This window comes from Myxocyprinus asiaticus, chromosome 27, assembly GCF_019703515.2.
Source record: "Myxocyprinus asiaticus isolate MX2 ecotype Aquarium Trade chromosome 27, UBuf_Myxa_2, whole genome shotgun sequence".
Taxonomy (NCBI): domain Eukaryota; kingdom Metazoa; phylum Chordata; class Actinopteri; order Cypriniformes; family Catostomidae; genus Myxocyprinus; species Myxocyprinus asiaticus.
Genome location: NC_059370.1, coordinates 7,272,752 through 7,295,348, shown reverse-complemented (window position 1 = coordinate 7,295,348; position 22,597 = coordinate 7,272,752). Strand labels below are relative to the sequence as shown.

At 39.1% G+C, this 22,597-nt stretch overlaps 1 protein-coding gene across 1 annotated transcript in view; it reads left to right on the top strand.

Moving 5' to 3' along the window:
- Window positions 1-22,597, top strand: part of LOC127418041 (vascular endothelial growth factor A-like) — a 49,869-nt gene that overhangs the window by 7,184 nt on the left and 20,088 nt on the right. The window contains exons 3-6 of the mRNA XM_051658373.1: window positions 3,194-3,390; window positions 12,133-12,206; window positions 16,062-16,094; window positions 18,854-18,937. Of these exons, the coding sequence (XP_051514333.1) occupies window positions 3,194-3,390; window positions 12,133-12,206; window positions 16,062-16,094; window positions 18,854-18,937 (388 nt within the window). The remainder of the gene's footprint in view (window positions 1-3,193; window positions 3,391-12,132; window positions 12,207-16,061; window positions 16,095-18,853; window positions 18,938-22,597) is intronic.

Genomic DNA, 22,597 nt, shown 5'->3' with positions numbered 1-22,597 from the left:
TCACACATACAACTCTGAACTTTCAACCAAAATTCTTGGATCTTAACAACACCCCCAAAAAACATGGGTTGTGTCTCCATCTTCTGACTGGCATCGCCAGCAGGTGGGTGTGACTTTAAGACCAAGCCTATACAATCTAGAGGAGGTCCAATAGAATCTATGTAAAATTTTGAATTGCATAAGGTGCACCCTTACATCTCTAGATGCAGACTTGACATTTTTTAGAATCCTAGCCCACGCTTCCTCCTACAATACCAAGTTTAAATCTTTCTCCCATAATCTCTTGATAGAAGTTAAAGCTCCATCCCCCAGACTCTGAATTAACAGGGAGTAATACACTGATGCCTCATGACCTTTTCCAAAAGCAGTAATCACCTCTCCCAAAGTATCTGCCACTTTAGGGGTGTGTGTGTTACTTAAAAATAGTACATAGTAGGTAGCGTAGCTGTAAATACCTATAGAACTGAGATCTGGGAATCCCAAAATGTTGAAACTAATTTTCAAAAGATCTCAACACTCCACTCTCATATGTCACCGAGTGTAGTAACCCCCCTCACAATCCACTCTAACCAGCAGAAAGGGGACCTATCAATACATAATATAGGGTTCAGCCATATGCTCAAGGCAACATTTAAATAAATGTCTGAATTTAAACACTCAACAATTTTGCCCATACCGAGTGCAAATGCAAGATAACGGGGTGTAACTTCTCCAATTAGTCTGATAGAAAGGCTTTGCAATGGCAAAATAGGGGCAAGTACTTCCTGTTCAATACAAAACCAGGGAGGGGCTCTCTCAGGTGGAAGCAACCAATGAGCCAAATGTCTGAGACCGAATGCATAATAATAAAACAAAATCTTGGGTAGGCCTAGCCCACCTTTGTCAAATGGCCTATATAAATTATTAAAATGTAATCTGGGACTTTTACCATTCCAAATGAAGGACTTCGCTATGCTATCAAATTGCTTGAAATAAGAGAGGGGGACATCTACAGGGAGAGACTGTAACAAGTAGTTAAATTTTGGAATACAATTAATTTTAATAACATTAACCTTCCCAATCACAGATAAATGTAATGAAGCCCACCTGCCCACATCGCTCGAAAAACTTTTTATTAAGGGGTCAAAATTAACTCTAACTAAATCAGACAAATTTGCTTGGAATAAAATGCCCAAATACTTAATGCCCTGTTTGGGCCACTGGAAGGCGCCCGGCTGGAAAGCCGTTACTGGGCAGTATGCTGTCAGTGCCAAAACTTCGGATTTAGACCAATTGATTCTGTATCCTGAGAACTTTCATAGAGAATTCTATGGAGGCAAGGCATAGATCTAATGGGGTTGGAGATGAATAATAAAATATAATCTGCATAAATCGTGGATGCTAATGGTTCCAACGCAAGACAGAACAATAATGGGGAAAGAGGGCAACCCTAGCAGGTGCCCCTATCCAGAGTAAAATAATCTGAAATTAATCCATTTGTTTGTACCGCCACTACCGGGTGTCTATAAAGTAATTTAATCCATCCAATCAAAGTATTCCCGAACCCATATATTTCCAAAATCTTAAAAAGGTAATCCCATTCTACCATATCAAACACCTTTTCGGTGTCAAGTGAGATGGCCACGACCAGAGTCTGACCACATAATATTGATGAAACGCCTAATGTTATCAGAAGAGCTGCGGCCCCGAATAAACCCCACCTGATCTATATGTATAAGAGATGTCATAACGTAATCGGTTAGCTTTTTTACGTCTAGCTGGATCTGGGAAATTGGACGGTAACTCTTACACTCGCTTGGATCGTTTTTAAGAATCAGACTGATCCGGGCTTGTGTCATGGTTGGCGAAAGCTTTCCATTTTTAAATGATTCCGTATAAACTTCTAACAAAAGTGAAGCCAGTTCTGTAGCATAAGATCGAAAAAAATTCAGCGGCAAAACCATCTGGTCGCAGAGCCTGACCTGTAGGCAAGGCCTTAATTACCTCGTCAAGCTCCTCCAAGGTTATCTCAGAATCAAGAGAATTTTTTTGCTCATTCGTCAATTTAGGGAGTTCTAATGGTTCCACAAAGTTTCTAATGAGTCAAGTCCACTCGGCTGCATCGAGAGCATCACACAATGACTTACTCATTCTATTGACTTTATGAAGGACATCGCTTGCTGTGGGCATGTAAATATTTTGTGGCCATCCTTAGTATCTATTCTCAATTTGGCCGGGAACATCAGTGCAAAAGCAACCTTCCGTTGATGTAAGAGTTTCTTGCATTCCTTGAATCGATCAAGTTTCTCTCTTGTCGAATTCGCAAAGTCTGGGAACAAGAAAATGGTGTGGTTCTACCAAGAAAGCCTTCCTTTACTCCTTGCTTCGCGTAACAGAAGATCTTTATCAGATGATCTAAGAAATTTGGCCAGAATTGATCGGGGCCTGTCTCCCTCAGCAGATCTCAGAGCCGGAACTCTGTGAGCTCGCTCAATTTCCAGCTTATGGCCTGTTATGTCGAACAGACTCGGGAAGAGCTCATCTAGGAATTTCACCATATCTCTGCCTTCTTTGTTCTCAAGAACTCCAACAATTCGGACGTTGTTTCGCCAGTTACGATTCTCAAGGTCATCCAACTTTTCCCAAATGCGCTCCAAGTCCATCTTGGTCGCTAGCGGGTTAGCTGTTAATTCCCTCTCCGATGACTCCAGATAATTGATCCATCTCTCGATGTCCCTCACTCTTGTAACCAACTCAGAGAATTTCGTCTCCATGGCAGTGATCGGTTGACATTACAGCAAAATCCTCCAAGTCAGCAACGACCTTTGCCAGCTTTGCCGACATGCTCGACAGTTGACACTGAATCACTCCCACTGCACCGTCCAAACTGACGCTTTAGAGTCCCCGGTCTACGGCACGTAAGTGTCTTTTAATGTCTTCAGAGCCCGAGGATTTTGAATTCTTTGACATATTGTCTTTATAGAACAGTTATGGAATAGAGTGTATCAAATCACACTGGTTTATGACACAAAAAGTATTCAAAACTAGCAAAGTGCGCAGAGCTCGCCGTTCACACGTCCGACCCTCGCATGGGGCCACGCGACTCTCCCGTTCATTGGAATCTTTATTTTTAAGAGTGCTTGGTTTTCTTGCTTGGCAGTTTGTTTTTCTCCCTCTCATGTATTTCCTCATTCTCTCTCTCTCTGTCTGTCAGTGGTGAGGTGGTTGGATGTGTATCAAAGAAGTGGGTGTCATCCCAGAGAGACGCTGGTGGAAGTTTGGCGGGAGTTTCCATGGGAGACACACCACCTCTTCCTGCCGTCATGTGTAACACTGCACCGCTGTGGAGGCTGCTGCTCTGACGAAGCGCTGGAGTGTGTGCCATCACAGACACACACACTCATCATGGAGGTACACATACACTATCACACTTTGGTAACACCTAACATTAATATTCCCTTTGTTAAGGGTTTATAACATTGTCCATTAATGACTTGAAATTAATTTACAAATCCATTATAAATCATTGATATGCAGTTATAACAACATGCATAAAAAAGGTGACTTTCATGCAATACCTGGAAAATAGTGAGCTATTTTACCTCATGTTATAAACACTTATTCAACATCAGTTACCTATGAAAATGTAAAGTGTAAAGTGGACAAATATAAAGCATTTATTAAGGAGTTTTCAACAGTATAACCTATGTATATAAAGTTCAATATGGTTAAATGATCATCAGGCTTTATTATATGATTTTTGCTGTGAATGAGCATGAAGATCTGAAAAGTGTTTTTGTAGAGGACTTTAGGTAACTAGGACTAGGTAAGTTGGGACAGCACTCAGAGTAGCACCATTCTTTTGACATCAACGTGACAAGGAAATTGACAACACAAGTGAGTCAAGATATTTCAGTAATGAATATAAACACAAAGCAGACTGTTGCAAAATGACACAATCCCTCTTTTTAATCTCCTGATAATAATTTATTTGCAGCATTGTGACATAAGATAATTTTACAGTATGTTTCTGATTAATATAAGTATGAATAAGTGTATTAAGTATCTATATCACATTAGTTAAAATGCTCACTATTTGGCAAATATTGCATGTAAGTGCCCTTTTTATTTTTGTTGTTATAATTACACATCAATTTATAATGCATTTGTAAATGACTTATTAGCCATTAATGAACCACTTTATAAACCTTAAGAGAGGGAACATTAAAGAAAAGCGTTTAACACTTTTAACAATCACATTTACTCAGACACTTTTGCTTAACTGTCACCTTATAAGACCATAACACACCTGTAAACAGATTTAACATCATTTCAAGACAAGAGTTATATACATATACATAATCATATACATAATCATATACATACAGTATATATATATATATATATATATATTACACACACACACACACGTATACATATATATATGTACCCTTCAAAAGTTTAAAATAACCATGATATTTTTGTTTTAAGGAAATTATAATTTTTCTTACCAAGGATGCTATAAATTGATCAAGGATTACAGTAAAGACACTTCTGATGTTACAAATGACTGTTTTTATTTATTTGAATGCTGTATTCTTCAGACTTTGTTTATCCACAAATCATCTATTTGGAGCAATGATGCCTCAGTGACGTAGGTTTGGTTTGAAATTGGGCAGGGACATTATGAGGAGGACAACATTCAAAATGTTGCTATTAAGAAAATGCAAGAACGTCAGTCTGGCTAATAACATTATTTCCCCACATAACAAGTCTCATTTACCATTTCTCTGGCCCACCACATTAAATTTCAGCCTGTTTTTTGTTTGTTTGTTAGTTTTTCTATTATTATTATTATTACAGTTGAAGTCAGAAGTTTACATGCACTTACGTTGAAGTCATTAAAACTCATTTTTTAACCACTCCACAGATTTCATATTAGCAAACTGTTTAGCAAACAAAAAGTTGTTTAGGACATCTGCTTTGTGCATGACACAAGTAATTTTTCCAACAATTGTATACAGACAGATTGTTTCACTTGAATATATCACAATTCCAGTGGGTCAGAAGTTTACATACACTAAGTTAACCCTTTAAAGCCTGAGTCCCAAATTCCGAAAATTCATATCAAAATTCATATTATATTCATATAACATCACACACCTGAACTGTATATATCATATTGAAGAGAAGAACTAGGGCTTTCAAATGATATAAATATATGTATGATTATTTAAGGATAATCATCCTTTATCAATAAGATTTCACGCAGCAATTTTTACAAAAATCTTCTCCAGCCACCATACTTCAGACAACTGCATTTTCAACCATTTTAATTACAAGCTAGAGGGAAACTTAGAGTGTATACATAATTTTGTGGGCAATGTAGAATAGCAGACAGATTAGAAATATAATCTATTGTTTAAAAGTTATGACCATTCTAGTGATCGGTGGGAAAACAGAATAAAACAAACATTTAGAATGTTAAGATACATTTCACATGACCACTTCTCAAATACTCCATTTGAGCACCTGTAATAATAAATTGAGATTGCATCTGAAATTGAAGGACACAAACACTAAAATATACATTTTATGTGTTCAATAAAACACACACTTTATTTAATTTGAACATTAGAATTACACATGAATTACACAGCAAAACATGCAAAATCAAACTTTCGAACTATCTACAGTAAATACATTTTTAATAAAGAGTGCAGGAACAGAATATATATAAATTCATAAATACTCAACAACTGCAATACCTGTGGAGAGAAGAGAGGGAGAAAAGAGGGGAGGGGGAGGACAACACCAGTAAACACAGCCCAACGTAGGCCTCTTCCTGAAACTGGTCAACTCAGCTGAGTGCCAAGAATGAAAACAGTTCCTATCGCAAACCAAGAAAAGTATTTTGCCATTACATTCCGGCGCGCAACAAGCTACTTTAGTTTTATTTTCGGTCCTGTTTTTCCGATAGCATAGCCAACATCTCTTAGAGGACTCTTCAAATTTAGGGACATGGGCTGTGTGGAGTGATGACGAAGGAGGGACTACAGGCTTTAGTGTATGCAAAGGGAAACTTATCGATACCTCCCAGCTGACGAGCCAGGTTTTCTCTGAAATCTCTCTGGATTAAGTTCACCAGTCTACGCTCATCCCCTGGTGCTGCATGAATGTGTTGCCATTCCTTAAACAATATGAAACTATTGACGACGGCAATGTCTATGAAGTGGAAAAAAAAGTCTTCCACCACTTCTGAGTTTTTTGTAGAATGTCGTAAGATTTTATCATTTGGTCTGAACTATCAACCCCGCCCATGTTTTTGTTATAATCGCTGATGACAGTGGGCTGGAGGGTTACTTCTTTTGTCCAGTCACCATCAATTTTTACAAACCTAGTAATTTCGGTTGAGCCATTCGCATTCTGGAAATTGGAGAGGCATGTAACTGCACGTGTGTCCTTCCACTGAATTACCAGTATATTCCCCTCAATCCTACACCACCTCATATCCCCATGAACTGTCTTGCGTTCCCATCTTTTGGTGTCTTTAAATTCTGCAGGAAACAGTTTACGATTCACCATGCATGTCCCACAGGCATTAGCTCCCATTTCTAACAACTTAACCATAAGAGCTGGGGACATGTAAAAGTTGTAAAAACAAACATTGTGGCCCTGGTCTTTGAATGGCTGCAGTAACAATTCAACTACTTTGGTGGCCAAGTCAGTGACACGCCCATCATGACTACCTGTATAAACATTAAAGTCGAGAGTATACCCTGAGTCTGATGTTGCAATTACCCATAATTTAAAACCCCACCGAGTAGGCTTTCCCTTCATGTATTGTTTAAATCCTGACCGAGCTTTAGACTTGACCATACGTTCTTCTATTGGGAGATTTTGGTTAGGCTGAAAGAGCTGCTGGCATTTTTGTTTGAGGTGGTCCATAAGATAACGCAGCTTCCTAATGCGATCCTGATTATCCTCCGTGGTAGGGTCTACAACATGTAGAGCTGCTAAAAGAGCCTTGTAGCGGTCACGCGACATAAATCCCCTCGCCCACGTGCCCTGAAATTACTTGGTTCCCCAATGACAATGGGAATCAGGGAGAATTGAAAACCCCATGTAAATGAGCAACCCAAGAAATTTGTAAAATTCATCAGGGGTCACCTCCATCCAAGCTCCTTGGTAGCTGGAATATGATGGACAGTTTAGGATGAGCTCCCACCCCTGACGGTTTGTAAAGCTGCATATCTCAGCAACTACGCCTGAGTAAAAAACAGCATGAAAAAGTCAATTTCTCACAACATCACGTTGGAGGTTGACCGCACAACCTGACGCACACTACCTAAGTCAATACCGAATGGACGGCAGGCTTAAATGAGAGAGGTTTTGGTGCCTGTGAAACGAAGTCAGAGTGTGAGGGATAAGAAACAGAGTCAGGGAAGCGTTTACGCTTCCTAGCTGACTTGGGACCTGTGCGAGAATGTCTAGCCATAACCAAAATAATATGATTAACAGTGTTAGTGTTACTGTGAGTATCAGTCATATGAGAAATAGAAACAAACAATAAATACACATTCATATATACCCAGTTGATGGTCTTGGCTGGGGATCAGGTTCCATCTCATCCTCCATCTCCTCGTGGTCTGGGTCTTCCTGCAGTAGTTCCTGGTCCAGCAGATCTTCCTCCTGTATGCTCATGCCCTCAAAATCAGGGAACCATAGTCTTTCCATCTCTACAACAGGAAAAAAGTACACAGTTGGTAGCCAGCAGTGTATTCTTCACAAAACCATACACTGAATAGTCACCAAAGGCTTGCAGACTAAGCAGAATGTCCAAATGCAGACACACTCTCCTTGTGAACAGGAAGCTACACACAATTTAAAATCATGTCTGTGTGATGGATTGGTAAGGCTATCTGCTAAATTATAGAAAGATATCTACCATTTTTTTTTATTACATGGGAAAATCAACAAGCTAGATAACTTGCAGGTCTGAACAGCGTCTGCTCTCTGCCTTACATTACTTATGGCGGATTTTTCACAAGCCACAAAATTGGCAAAAAAAGTTAAAAACGTACATAGTATTGCTAGTTAATGTTTATTTAGCAAGTTTCACAGAAACTGCCAAAAAAACGTTGATATAAATAGAAGAGGCTCGCCAATGATGGTCACGTTTTTTTTTCCAGAAAAAAAATAAAAACTATCTAGTGCAAATACAAATATATGCTTAATAACTAAAAAGGTTTGACTATCTTCCACAAGCGACAAAATTGGCCAAAAAAGTTATTGATATTTAGCTAAAAATGTACATAGTATTGCAAGCTAATGTTTATTTAGCAAGTTTCACAGAAATTTGCTTAAAAATAGAGTCTAGCTGCCTGTCCGATGAACGCCGACGGTCATGTAATTTTTTCCAGAAATAACTAGTGTTACCCCTACAAATAAATGCTTCGTAACTAAAGTGTTTTTACTTTCAATAGACAATATTGACAATACGTTAAATAGCTTGTCTTACCTCGAAAGATCGCCTCAGTTTTCAATTTGAAGCAGTAAGTCCAACATTGGAGGTAATCTCCCAGGATATCCTCTCTGGCTCCGCTCAGGCAAATGGAGGATGACGCTGATGACGATACATTTATTATTCCCGCCCAGTAACCCCTTAACCAATCATATGTGCTTTTAGCTTATATTGTCATGAGTATCTGGCAGTTTTCAGAAATAAAATCGGTGATTGGACAGCGAAGATTCTGAGACAGGAACCATGGGAATAATTGTTCCCAAATTTGAACGCTCCGGCTGGAAAGGGTTAACTGTGCCTTTAAACAGCTTGGAAAATGATGTCAAGCCTTTAGGCAATTAGCTAATTGGCTTCTGTCAATTGGAGTCAATTGAAGGTGTACCTGTGGATGTATTTTAAGGCCTACCTTTAAACTCAGTGCCTCTTTTCTTGACATCATGGGAAAATCAAAAGAAATCAGCTAAGACGTCAAAAAATTGTGGACCTCCACAAGTCTGGTTCATCCTTGGGAGCAATTTCCAAATGCCCGAAGGTACCAGGTTCATCTGTTCAATAGTACGCAAGTATAAACACCATGGGACCACGCAGCCATCATCCCGCTCAGGAAGGAGACACATTCTGTCTCCTAGAGATGAACGTAGTTTGGTGTGAAAAGTGCAAATCAATCCCAGAACAACAGCAAAGGACCTTGTGAAGATGCTGGAGGAAACAGGTAGACAAGTATCTATATCCACAATAAAACAAGTCCTATATCAACATAACCTGAAAGGCTGCTCAGCAAGGAAGAAGCCACTTCTCCAAAACCGCCATAAAAAAAGCCAGACTACAGTTTGCAAGTGCACATGGGGACAAAGATCTTACTTTTTGGAGAAATGTCCTCTGGTCTAATGAAAAAAAAATTGAACTGTTTGGCCATAATGACCATCGTTGTATTTAGAGGAAAAAGAGTGAGGCTTGCAAGCCAAAGAACACCATCCCAACCATGAAGCATGTGGGGGGGGGCAGCATCATGTTGTGTGGGTGCTTTGCTGCAGAAGGAACTGGTGCACTTCACAAAATAGATGGCATCATGAAGGAACATCATTTTGATACATTGAAGCAACATCTCAAGACATCAGCCAGGAAGTTAAAGCTGGTCACAGATGGGTCTTCCAAATGGACAGTGACCCCAAGCATTCCTCCAAAGTTGTGGCAAAATGGCTTAAGAACAACAAAGTCAAGGTATTGGAGTGGCCATCACAAAGCCCTGACCTCAAGCAAGGAGGTCTACAAACCTGACTCAGTTACACCAGTTCTGTCTGGAGGAATGAGCCAAAATTCCAGCAACTTATTGTGAGAAGCTTGTGGAAGGCTACCCAAAACATTTGACCCAAGTTAAACAATTTAAAGGCAATGCTACCAAATACTAACAAAGTGTACGTAAACTTCTGACCCACTGGGAATGTGATGAAAGAAATAAAAGCTGAAATAAATAATTCTCTCTACTATAATTCTGACATTTCACATTCTTAAAATAGAGTAGTGATCCTAACTGACCTAAGACAGGGAATGTTTTCAAAGATTAAATGTCAGGAATTGTGAAAAACTGAGTTTAAATGTATTTGGTTAAGGTGTATGTAAACTTCTGACTTCAACTGTATTTCTGAAGAATAAACGTAAAACTTTGCAGTTTATGTGCAGCCTCAGAAGTGGTCGAACAATAGTTTACACATGAATAATGAAACTTAGAAACTTCAATAGTCATTCAAACGAAAATAAAAACATAGTATAAAGTTAAAGCATTTTCTATGTGGTAAAACTGCCCAAATGTTGGTCGGGAGATTAATTATCTTCCAGGATAATTATTAAGAGGACAAAAAAGTGCAAAAAGTGTCCCTGATGACGATGTACATCGAAAACGTTTTGTTCCTGCACTGAGCACTTTGGCACTTTTTGCACTTTTTTGGCCTCTTAATAAATGTCCTGGAAGTTTGTTTCTATGGACATTGTGTGCAAGCTTTTTCTTTCCTTGGATTTGTAGAATGACTGCTGAAAATAGGGCTTTATCTTCATGGGCAAAAATGTTGTTTAAAAATAAATGAAAACAGTAATAATAGTTTTCAACATTGCTAATGTTTTTTTTTTTTTTTCTTATGAATTTATTGCATCCTTAGTGAACAGAAGCATCAGTGTCCTTCAAGAACAAAAATGTCTGAGTTATTCTAATCTTTTGAACAGTAATATTTGTATGATATACACAATAACCATGGATGCATTAAACATGGATAGACCAACAAACAACATTTTAACCTCATATGTTTCATGCTTATCTTATGCAGACATATACAACATGACCCTACTTATACAAACTGCCCAAAACACACATACCTGCATATCAACACATTATTTAAGTGCACACACACACTGTCATGATTCACTATTGTTTGCATTGTGTTTTGCCCCTGTCATCTGTTTCCCTGGACTACATTCCCCATAATTCACTGCCCTCATCACTACCAGCTGTTTCCGATTGTTTTCACCTGTCTTCCATTACCTCATTTATCCTTGTGTATATAATCCCCTGACGTCTACTCTGTCTTTGTCAGTTGTTATGTGTTACTCTCCCATTCAGTTGTGTCTAATTCCCATTGTGGATGTTTTGTTTGTTTTATTCCCCAGTTCTTTGTTCTGCCGTGTTCCTAAGTTTTCTATGTTAATTTATACCACACTTTGTTTTTTTTATTAAACTTCTTAAGCCGCACCTAGATCCTGCTCTTGTGTTTCCCTTCGAAACGTTACACACATGTTGCATACACTTATCTTGGAGTGTGCAATTCTCAATATTGACATACCCTACAGATATATAACATTTATAACATGTCTCTCTGGAATATGTGATTGGTCAGTCGCGGCATCCTGTGGTCAGATGTTTTTGTATAATATGCACTAAACTGTATAATTGACAACAGATTTCCTTCATTACTCTGCTAGTTTAATGTCTTTTGTATCATTTCACGGTCTTTTTGTTCACGCATAATAAAATAATTTTATCTCACATCAATATTTTATACCCATTTTGGGGGGGGGGGGGTGTAAGTAGCTATGTAATAAGCAGGAAAATGTACAGTCATTATCGCAAAATTAACTCCTTCAGGCTAATGAAGATTGCTATGCTTTGTGAGAAGGTTTATTTTGTGATAATTACCAGCTGCCTGTACATTATCCATTACTTATATGCTCTGTCACACTTGCGATCATGTATCTCTTCGCTATATTAAAGACGTGCTCCTTTGCATTAGTTTGAAATAACTATACACTTACATTCAGCAATAATGATACATTTCATGGATCAAACGCCCCCCACATATACTGTACACACCATACACACCTCACAGCTCAGTGTAGTGGAAAAAAACAGCTAGTAAGACACACACACATACACAGCGTGAGTTAGTCATACATATTCAAAGTGGGTGGATGGAGTCTCAAGTGTAATGGATCTGGCTGGATCTTGGTCACGTACAGTATAGAGAGATTGAGGGATAAAAGATGGAGTCATTACTATGCGGAACAGACTGTGCATCTGTGTGTGTGCGTGTGTACATGTCTGTCTGAACACTGACTCCTGACCACTGTGTTAAACTTTACAGCTCATGAGGACATCGTATATGAAGCATGAACTTGTAAAGCTGCCTTTCACAGAACACAACCAGTGTGAGTGCAGGTGAGACACACACACACACACACACACATACACACGTTTACCTAGCTAATGAGTACCATAGACTCCTTTTGTTTTCTTATAAAGCTAGTTATAATTACTATAGACTAACCATAAAGCCCAAAGTATACTTTGGTTTTTACGTGTACGATAGCGTTTGCTTACATTCGAAGGCTCAAAGCTCAGAGTATACTCCATTTAACCATGCCCACAAAAACAGGCGATCAACGCATGCATGCTAAGACTGCTATGAGATACTGGACTATTTCTCTTAGGAGTTTAGGCCCTTAAAAATGTAGAGTTACACAAATGCAGGTATCTCCTGACCTCCTCACATGCTGTTGACGTGCATATCCATTGTTGTTGTTTCCATTGTCTGCTGTTGTTCACTGGCATCTATGTCTTTGTCTTTCCCATAGTGAGAGCAACAGCCCAACTGTTTGCTGCCACCTTGTGGACCCTTTTATTAGTGCAAACAATTCCAGGAACATGCTCAGACCATGCGTACAGAGTAATTGCGGTTAGAAAAATCTGGCTGCACGCGTATAATGCGTAAAGGGCAAGTAATGTAAATTGTGTCATCAGCAGGGTAGGCTGTAGCCTACCCTGCTGATGATGCAATTTACGTCACTTGCTCTGTACGCATGCGCTAGCATACGAAGTATAACCCAAGTATCCTTTGGGCTTCACTCAAACCCTAAAGGGCCGTTTACACAGGATGCATTCTTGCATTAAAAACAACTAAACTGAACGCTATAAAAGGGAACTGAATGCAAGAGGTCTTACAGCTAGACACACTTTCAAGTTGTTTCAAGTTTTAACTTGACATGTCATCTTAATAGTGTGGTGCTCATGGAGCAAGATCCTGCAAAAGACACCTTTTTGAAGTACGACCTAAATTCACAGCATGTTTTTGTGAGTCCGCAGTCAGCACAGCCCCAATGGTGACTACAGGCAATGCACCTCACAAAAATCCCCAATCGACATTTTTGCATCAATTCAAATGTTTTCACCTTTCCCTCTGCCCTTACAAAATCAAGAGTTCATGGCAAACTTGTGGAAAATTGTCCATTGTTGCCAAAGGTTTGCTGCAGGTTCACCACTACCAGTGAAGAGCTGCAAACTTCTGGCAAACATTTGTGGCAAATCACAAACTCATTGGCATGTGAAAATAATTGGTGGCAAATTTGCAGCAAGTTTTTGGCAAGTTTACGGTTAGAGAACTCTAGATTCTTTGTAAGGTTGGTGCTACTGATAGCGTGTAGCATGAGCATCCTCCATGACATGTTCACGTAAACAATGTTGAGCTTGATTCAGAGATTGCTTTTGCACTCTAAAATTAAATATTTTACTCCACTAAGGATTAGGTTTAGTGTTGGGGTTTGGAGGTAGAGTGAGGTGGTTTTCAAACTGTTCATGTTTGCTGCAGTCCGAATCCGAGTGTGATTGTTTCCGGCACCCCTCGCACGTTGGTCTGGTTTCAGACATACTAATGATTCTGTTGAACCCTGGTGCTTTTCCATCATTAACTTTCATCATCACAAATGTGCAGATGATGGAGAAAACAAAGCGGTTGGCTACATTTGTGTGTTTTGTGCTTACTGAAATTCGAACCACTACCCCCAGTGGCTGAAGTGTTGCAACTGTAATAGGTCCACAGGGTGGCACCAAAAGTAAGTTACAGGCAGAGTTTGGAATTGCATACTACCCATACTACTCTAACTACTTCTGCCATATGTGTCTTAGAAATACTGTAGTATGAGTAGTATGATAGTATGCAATTTCGAACTCAGCCACAGTCAATAGGAATGCATGTTTTATTAACTCTACCCCCTAACCCAAGCTCAAACCTAAACCTAACCCTCAGTGGAGTAAAAATGTAATCTTTGAGGGGAAACGCAACCTCTGAATCGCACTCATCATTGTTTATCCCTTACAGAAAATCTAAAGTCCTGACAAACCACATTTTCTGCAGACTTTCTGAAAATTTCCCACTCATTATTTTCACTCCAACAAGAGATTTTGTCAGATCTAGTTAACTTTTGGAGTCAATTTTGTCCCCCAAAGTATAGCTAAGTAAACACACACACGCACATTCCTAACACAACAACCCCCCCCACACCACCCCTGCCCGACCCACCCAAACACACACACTCGCACTTCCACCCTGTTTGACAATTGGGGAATGACACCATCTCCCCACGGAGTACTTCCTGTGTGCGATCACAGAAAGGCGTGCTCCCAAAATCCCTCTTCCACTGGCACACAGCCAAGCTGTCAACATCAGCTCTTTATCGGGTCATTGTATGTTTCTCCTCAAAAGCCCTTTCAGTGGTTGCTGGGTTCGGATTAAGGCCAGGAGTGCAACCGAGCGCTCCATAAGAGCTTTTACATGCACTTGCCTCTCTGTCCTCACTTTGTAACACTGCCCTGAACACACTTGAACTCCCCACAGCAAACACACTGTTTACTTAAACACCCAAGCTGACTGCACTATTAACTGTTTACCTGCATCCAATCAGATCACATTGTGCACATTATAATGCGATAAATCCTTTAACTTACTAATAATGTTTACACTCTTACATGGTAAAACCATTATCTTACTATCTTGTGTGTAAGTTTGCAATGTAATAAACAGCTATTTATCTTCTTTCGGCCATGACACATTTATAAGAAGAGCTTTTATAAGCTAAACTAGATTTTTACATAATAAAGAAAATGTGATTTTGTTGCCTGTGGTGCTCAACTTGATCACATGGTAAATCAACATGCTCTTTCCAAATGTTCATGTACCGTAAAATCGAGCCCGTTCTGCTGAATTACTGAAAAGTGCCATGATCTCCTGCCAGACATTTTTGCATCAATTCAAAACTTTTCCTGTGCCGCTACAAATCTCCAAGACATGAGTTCGGGTTAGGGGGTAGAGTTAATAAAATATGCATTCCTGTTGACTCTATTACATCATTTACAACTAAAAATACAACTTGCTTTTGGAGGCACAACAACACTTCCCGTTTTGGCCACTAGGGGCAGTGGTTTGAATTTTGGTAGCACAGACCAATTTCAGAGGCAAAACTTGCTATGTGGTTGCTACGTTTTTCAGAGTGGTCTTTAGCACATTGCTATGGAGTTGCTAGGGTATTGTGGGTAGTTGCAAGGAAGTTGCTAGGTGGTTGCTCACTGGCCAAAGTCAAAAAAGCCCACTCTTTCAGTCTCTATGATATATTTGTCCCTATATTTGGCTTGGGTATGTCATGTAATGTAAGTCTATGAGATTTCTTTTGCCTGTGTTATTGTCTGGCAGATGAAAATAAGTAAGTCTGATCAGTTGGAAAAGTAATAGCACTCCTCTCCTCAACAAGCAACATGATTTAAAGTGTCAATCATACCCATAGCACACATGCAGGGATGAGTTACACGCAGAAGTTTAATACTTAAGGGCAAGGGCATAGCCAGGAAATTACTTTTGGGTGGGCCTCAATAAAAATGGATGGACCAAGTTTTCGCCAAAAAAAGTTTAACTAAATTTTCCTTAACAACCGGGAAGTGGTGCATTCAAAAATTTCTTTCACACTTTCAGAAATCAGAATTTATGAATTTGTATACTTTTTTATATTTATATATATATATATTTGAAGTCGAAGAATAATCTCTAATATTCTGGGTGGGCCTAGGCCCACCCTTGGGTATGCCACTGCTTAGGGGTTTGTTCAAATCTCTGACCTTAAGTTTGAGTGATAATAATAGTGAAGACTGCCTAGGAAGAACCATTAATTAATGCTTGGATAATAACTAATCTTTCTTTGATTGTAAATTTCATGGTAATTTCCTACTTACTTTCTGTTTTCCCTACAGGCTAAAAGCAAATCTTCGTGCAGAACCAACCAGGTAAGGTATAATTGTTTTTGTGTGTGTGAGTTAGCGAGATGAAGGTTCACTGATCAGTGTCAGGTGGCTACAGTGTGAATAGCATTTGCCCTCTCTTCCCTTTGCCCCACTGTGCACAAACACACACACACACACACACACACACACACACACACACACACACACACACACACTAACTCACACATGAACTCCATGGAGATGGTTGCATGCTGAATTAATTGTGTGTGAAAGGCATAAGTGTTAGTTCTGTGTGCTCTGTTGTGATTACTGTGAGCCTGATGTTAAAGAGAACAGCAAACACTTTTTCTAAATATCTTCATCAAAATCCACCTCATGTTGTATTGTAGTTAGAGTCCAAAATTTATTTGCGGATCGTCTGCTAATGGTGAACTGAGAAAATGCCTTTGATTTGGTTCGCTTATGTCAAGTTCATCAGCAAAGTTACCATTATTGTTCTTTGGTCACAATTTAGACCATGTATTGTTACAGTTCTTAATAAAGTTTACAGCCAACTAGTGTTATAGTCTCATCAAAAGCTAATTTTAACTTGTATTTAGCACTCACCGAGGGCTAATTTTGGATGTCTATGGATTGCAAGGTTTTTCACAACCTTTAACCTGTTGCAATAGATGGAAATATCACCCATTTATGCAATTCATGAAATCACAGGCCCAAATGAAACATCAGCCTGATAGCCCAGGGCCGGGTTAAGCCTCCCAAGGGCCCTGGGCTAGCTCATGAAAATTAATTAGGTCACATGATCTACAGCTTTGAACAGGTTAAGCAACATCATAATAAATAAATTAATATTCATGAGCCATGCCCCTTAACATTCACTCATGACCCAGAGAGTCGCAAAGTATCAACAAACAGTATATGATCACAGAAGACTCGCCAATGACATACTGTATGTTGAAGCTTGTCCAATTAAGAACAAATAGTAAATACATCAGCCCTTGAATGGCCGTTAGTATGAATGTAACATAGAGAGAAGTACAATACAAATACATACAAAAATAGCCCACGCCAATGAGGATAAATAAATTTACCCATGCAATTATGTTAAAACTACTAAAACAGTCAAGCAGAGATCTACATAAAATTAAATGACACTCACCACTATCATCAAACCACTTAAAGTGCCCTCTCCATGGTCTTCTTGAAAGCAAGCCCTCAAATAAATCTTTGAAACCCAAAAGGTGCAGGAGATCTTCGTGCTCTGTTTACATTGTCATCGTACAGTTCAGTCTGTTACAATTCACTGACGTCCTCAGCTGATTTTGATTAGGCTGATCTCCGAAAACAAACTCTCTCCGGTTTAAGGATGAATTCAATTATAAGCGCTAAGAGTATGGAGCCAATTCAGACCGGTAATGCATATAAATACATATATTTATAATGTGAACCAACATCCTCGTGTGATTTTTTCCGATGTTAAAATAATGTCTCTTATTGCAGAGACAATTATAGCCTACAATAAGTAAGCCATTTGTAGGTTGATTTCCCCTGAAGAATGTAAACACTGGATCTGTAGCACTTTCAAAACTTTGTTCCCTTAGTTTGAGTGACATGTCAACTTCTGGCTCAACCAATTGCATGACTTTGGGGCACGAGTACCTGTAATACACTGTTTAGCTGTGAATTTACTCGTTTTTGCAAACAATAGCATAAAAACAGTGGCAAGAGTTTTCAGGAAAACTGTTCGAAATAGTAATTTTTTTTTTACAGAGTTTGGTGGTGAAATTACACAATTCATATTAAAATTCATATTTGATCTCATGTACCCGGGGCCTCCCCTAGTGGCGGGGCGCTGGGCTGCAGCCCATGTTGACCATTGGGTTAACACAGCCCTGGATAGCACTATTAAGCTAGATAGCTAGGGTGTTGTGAGTTGTTGCCATGGTGTTGCTATGCGGTTGCTAAATGTAGTGGTTTTATTTAGCAAGGCTGCACATTTGCCAGCCTCTCTGCAATTTTTCTCTGTGCCAACTGTTCCTCAACAAAATCTGCTCAAAATTATGAAGAATAAATATTTACATAAGAAAATGTTAGTTCCTCAATGCTCAGTGTGAAGGGTGTTGTGGGTGGTTGTCAGGATGTTGCTATGGGGTTGCTAGGATGTTCTCATGGTTGTTAGGATTTTGTGGATGCTTGCCAGGGTGTTACTATGGTATTGCTAGGGTGAAATGAGTGGTTGCCAGGGTGTTGTTATGTTGCCCGCGCATCTTATCACGTGGCTTGTTGAGCGCGTTGCCACGGAGACATAGCGCGTGTGGAGGGTTCATGCCACCTACCGCGGCAACCATGCTCAACACACCATGCAGCTGAGAACGAACCGAGCGACCATGAGGAGTTTACCCCATGTGACTCTACCCTCCCTAGCAACCGGGCCAATTTGGTTGCTTAGGAGACCTGGCTGGAGTCACTCAGTATGCCCTGGGATTCGAACTAGTGAGCTAGCGAAGTGGTAGCCAGCGTATTTTACCACTGAGCTAACCAGACCCCTGTAACTTTTAATGTTAAAAATGTATAAGTATATGTAGAAATTATACTTAGCCTATATTAATAAATGCTGTACCTGTGTTGTTCATTGATAGTTCATGTTAAATGTTGAGCTAACTAATGTTAATGTATACAACCTTATCATAAAGTTACCAAAATATTTGATTCAAGGATTTGACCTTTGCCTGAATTGAAGTTATGGTCATGGTCATGGTCATTAAAACATTTGTTCATATTTTTATATTTCAATATTTTAGGCAAGGTCCGCCCACAACAAGAAGAGGCAGAAAGCGGCAAAAGGGGAAACCAAAGCGAAAGAAACACATGGGAAAAAAACTGATGTATGTTTTCAGTTCTTTTATGTATTTATTACTTTTACAAAAACGTTCAGTGGTGATACCGTGATGCAGTAATGGCATCAGATGGTAATACTTTATTGAACCGAATGATTACTGTATTCTTTTATCACGCTATTTACATTAAGGTACCTCAAATAATACCATGGTACTACCATGGTAGATATCTAAAAACATGGTAGTACCATGGTACATTTTGAGACTTTTTGTAAGTCTAGAAAATGCTATTGATCAGGAGTTTATTTATTTAGCACCATCAGTATTATTAAATATTAAAAAGTTTCTAAAAGCCTCAATGTACATGAAGCCATGGATGAGTCAATGCAAACTAAAAATATTCCTCAAAATTCCTCCTTTCTGTATGTGCCATACCGCACGTTTGCACAAGCAGCACTGACGTCCACACAGACACTAATTTATTCATTCTGGCAGAAGGAAAAGACTTTCTCCCCTTCTTTTTCTACTTTCGCTTCTCCGTCATTTGTATTTGGCGAGGGCAACTGGAGGGCACTTCTTTAGGACCATCTCTCCCTCCCTGCTATCCATCATTCACTCTATGGATAGAGTCAGTGGCAGGTGTGAAATCACGCTAATTTGCTAGCCATAATGCCCCTCCCATTTCCTCACCCTCCTCTCAACAGACTCTGTCAGGCTCTCAAACCACTTCCACACAGACAAAGATTGATTTTCTCCCTTAATTAACTCTTGTTATACACTTCTCTCCAGTTCTGGTTTAGTTAAGAAATGGGAGAGACAAACCAGCCCCATCAGCCCACCATCACATTAGAGACGTCACAAATGAGACCTGGCGGCTATAGACGCTATCCAGACAGTATTGGTAGTGAGAGAAGATCAGAGTATGAAAACTCAGAATGCATTAGGGGGCTTTTTGTACTTGCTACTGAATTTAATTTTAAGTCAAATATAGAGAATCAGGCTCAGGTCTGCTTTTGCAAAGTTAATCACTGGAAGGGCTGACGTGCTCTTTGACCGCTGTCAGGGTTTTACATAATTCTCTTTCTGACAGATTTGTTGAGATCTGTAGTTCATGATTGGAATTGTATTACTCAATCACTCAGGCTTTTCTAACTACTGTATTTTAGTAGCTTTAGAAAGTAACACTCATTTTAACCATAGGAGCTGTGTGCTATTCACAATGTCACTATTTTCACAATTTGAAACTGAACTTGTCTTCAAATCTCTCTTTTATGCATTTGGCAGATCTGTTTATTCAAAGCAACATACAGTGCATTTAAGTAATATATTTTATCAGTGCACGTATTTATAGAAACATGCCCTGTCAGCACATACATTGTGTCTCCAATTTCATATACAGTATTGTGAATAATAATAAACCTTATTCTTCATCAAACTTAATCTTGTGAAATATATACAGTTGTGCTCAAAAGTTTGCATACCCTGGCAGAAATTGTGAAATTTTGGCATTGATTTTAAAAATATGACTGATCATGCAAAAAAACCAACTGCTCTTTTATTTAAGGATAGTGATCATATGAAGCCATTTATTATCGCATAGTTGTTTGGCTCCTTTTTAAATCATAATGATAACAGAAATCACCCAAATGGCCCTGATCAAAAGTTTACATACCCTTGAATGTTTGGCCTTGTTACAGACACACAAGGTGACACACACGTTTAAATGGCAAATGAGGGTTCATTTCCCACACCTGAGGCTTTTTAAATTGCAATTAGTGTCTGTGTATAAATAGTCAATGAGTTTGTTAGCTCTCACATGGATGCACTGAGCAGGCTAGATACTGAGCCATGGGGAACAGAAAAGAACTATCAAAAGACCTGCGTAACAAGGTAATGGAACTTTATAAAGATGGAAAAGGATATAAAAAGATATCCAAAGCCTTGAAAATGCCAGTCAGTACTGTTCAATCACTTATTGAGAAGTGGAAAATTCAGGGATCTCTTGATACCAAGCCAAGGTCAGTTAGACCAAGAAAGATTTTAGCCACAACTGCCAGGAGAGTTGTTCAGGATACAAAGAAAAACCCACAGGTAACCTCAGGAGAAATACAGGCTGCTCTGGAAAAAGATGGTGTGGTTGTTTCAAGGAGCACAGTACGATGATACTTGAACAAAAATGAGCTGCATGGTTGAGTTGCCAGAAAGAAGCCTTTACTGCACCAATGCCACAAAAAAGCCCAGTTACAATATGCCCGACAACACCATGACACGCCTCACAGCTTCTGGCACACTGTAATTTGGAGTGACGAGACCAAAATAGAGCTTTGTTTGGAGAGGGGTCAACAAGGCCTGTAGTGAAAAGAATACCATCCCCACTGTGAAGTATGGTGGTGGCTCACTGATGTTTTGGGGGTGTGTGAACTCTGAAGGCACGGGGAATCGTGTGATGGCAAGATGAATGCAGCATGTTATCAGAAAATACTGGCAGACAATTTGCATTCTTCTGCACGAAAGCTGCGCATGGGATGCTCTTGGACTTTCCAGCACAACAATGACCCTAAGCACAAGGCCAAGTTGACCCTCCAGTGGTTACAGCAGAAAAAGATGAAGGTTCTGGAGTGGCCATCACAGTCTCCTGACCTTAATATCATCAAGCCACTCTGGGGAGATCTCAAATGTACGGTTCATGCAAGACGACCAAAGACTTTGCATGACCTGGAGGCATTTTGCCAAGACGAATGGGCAGCTATACCACCTGCAAGAATTTGGGGCCTCATAGACAACTATTGCAAAAGACTGCACCCTGTCATTGATGCTAAAGGGGGCAATACACAGTATTAAGAACTAAGGGTATGCAGACTTTTGAACAGGGGTCATTTCATTGTTTTATTTGTTGCCATGTTTTGTTTTATGATTGTGCCATTCCGTTATAACCTACAGTTAAATATGAATCCCATAAGAAATAAAAGAAATGCGTTTTGCCTGCTCACTCATGTTTTCTTTAAAAAATGGTACATATATTACCAATTCTCCAAGGGTATGCAAACTTTTGTGCACAACTGTACATATATACAAAACCATTCATCTGGTGGATATATAGGCTATAAAAAGCTTAATTTGGTAAATACTTAATTATAAAGCATTGTAACAGAGCCAAGTCTCTGTCATTTCAAAATAAAAGTCCCCTGTGTGTTTTTGGGCTTGTTTATAGTTAAAAGTCCAACACTATACACCAAATCTTCCATTTTTCATTCTGGACTCTTGCTGCCTATATGTTTGTGCCAGTCATAGTAAGAAAAGACCATGAAAATCTTTTAACATTCAATAAACAGATTTTTAAAAACTATCATCCCATTGATCGGTTATTGGCCTTTTCCATCACCTTAGTTATCGTATCGGCAAAATGTACTATCGGTCGACCTCTAGTTGCTAGCACCATGCTCTATTAGAGCTACAGCAGCTCACATTAAATCAAAATAGATCCTTTTTACTTTCTTGATACACATTCCTTATTGTGAACTATTCATAGGTGCTAATTATTCAAAAGAAAAAAATATGTTTGTATTTTTATTCATAATCTTTTAGCAAAATCTAATAATTTGTTCTTGCTAGAGGTCTAAGAGGGAATTTATTTACTGAAATAATTTTTAGTTCCCTCTCAATAGTGTTGCATTCCATCCCAATTATGTTAGATTCCCTCGAAATTAG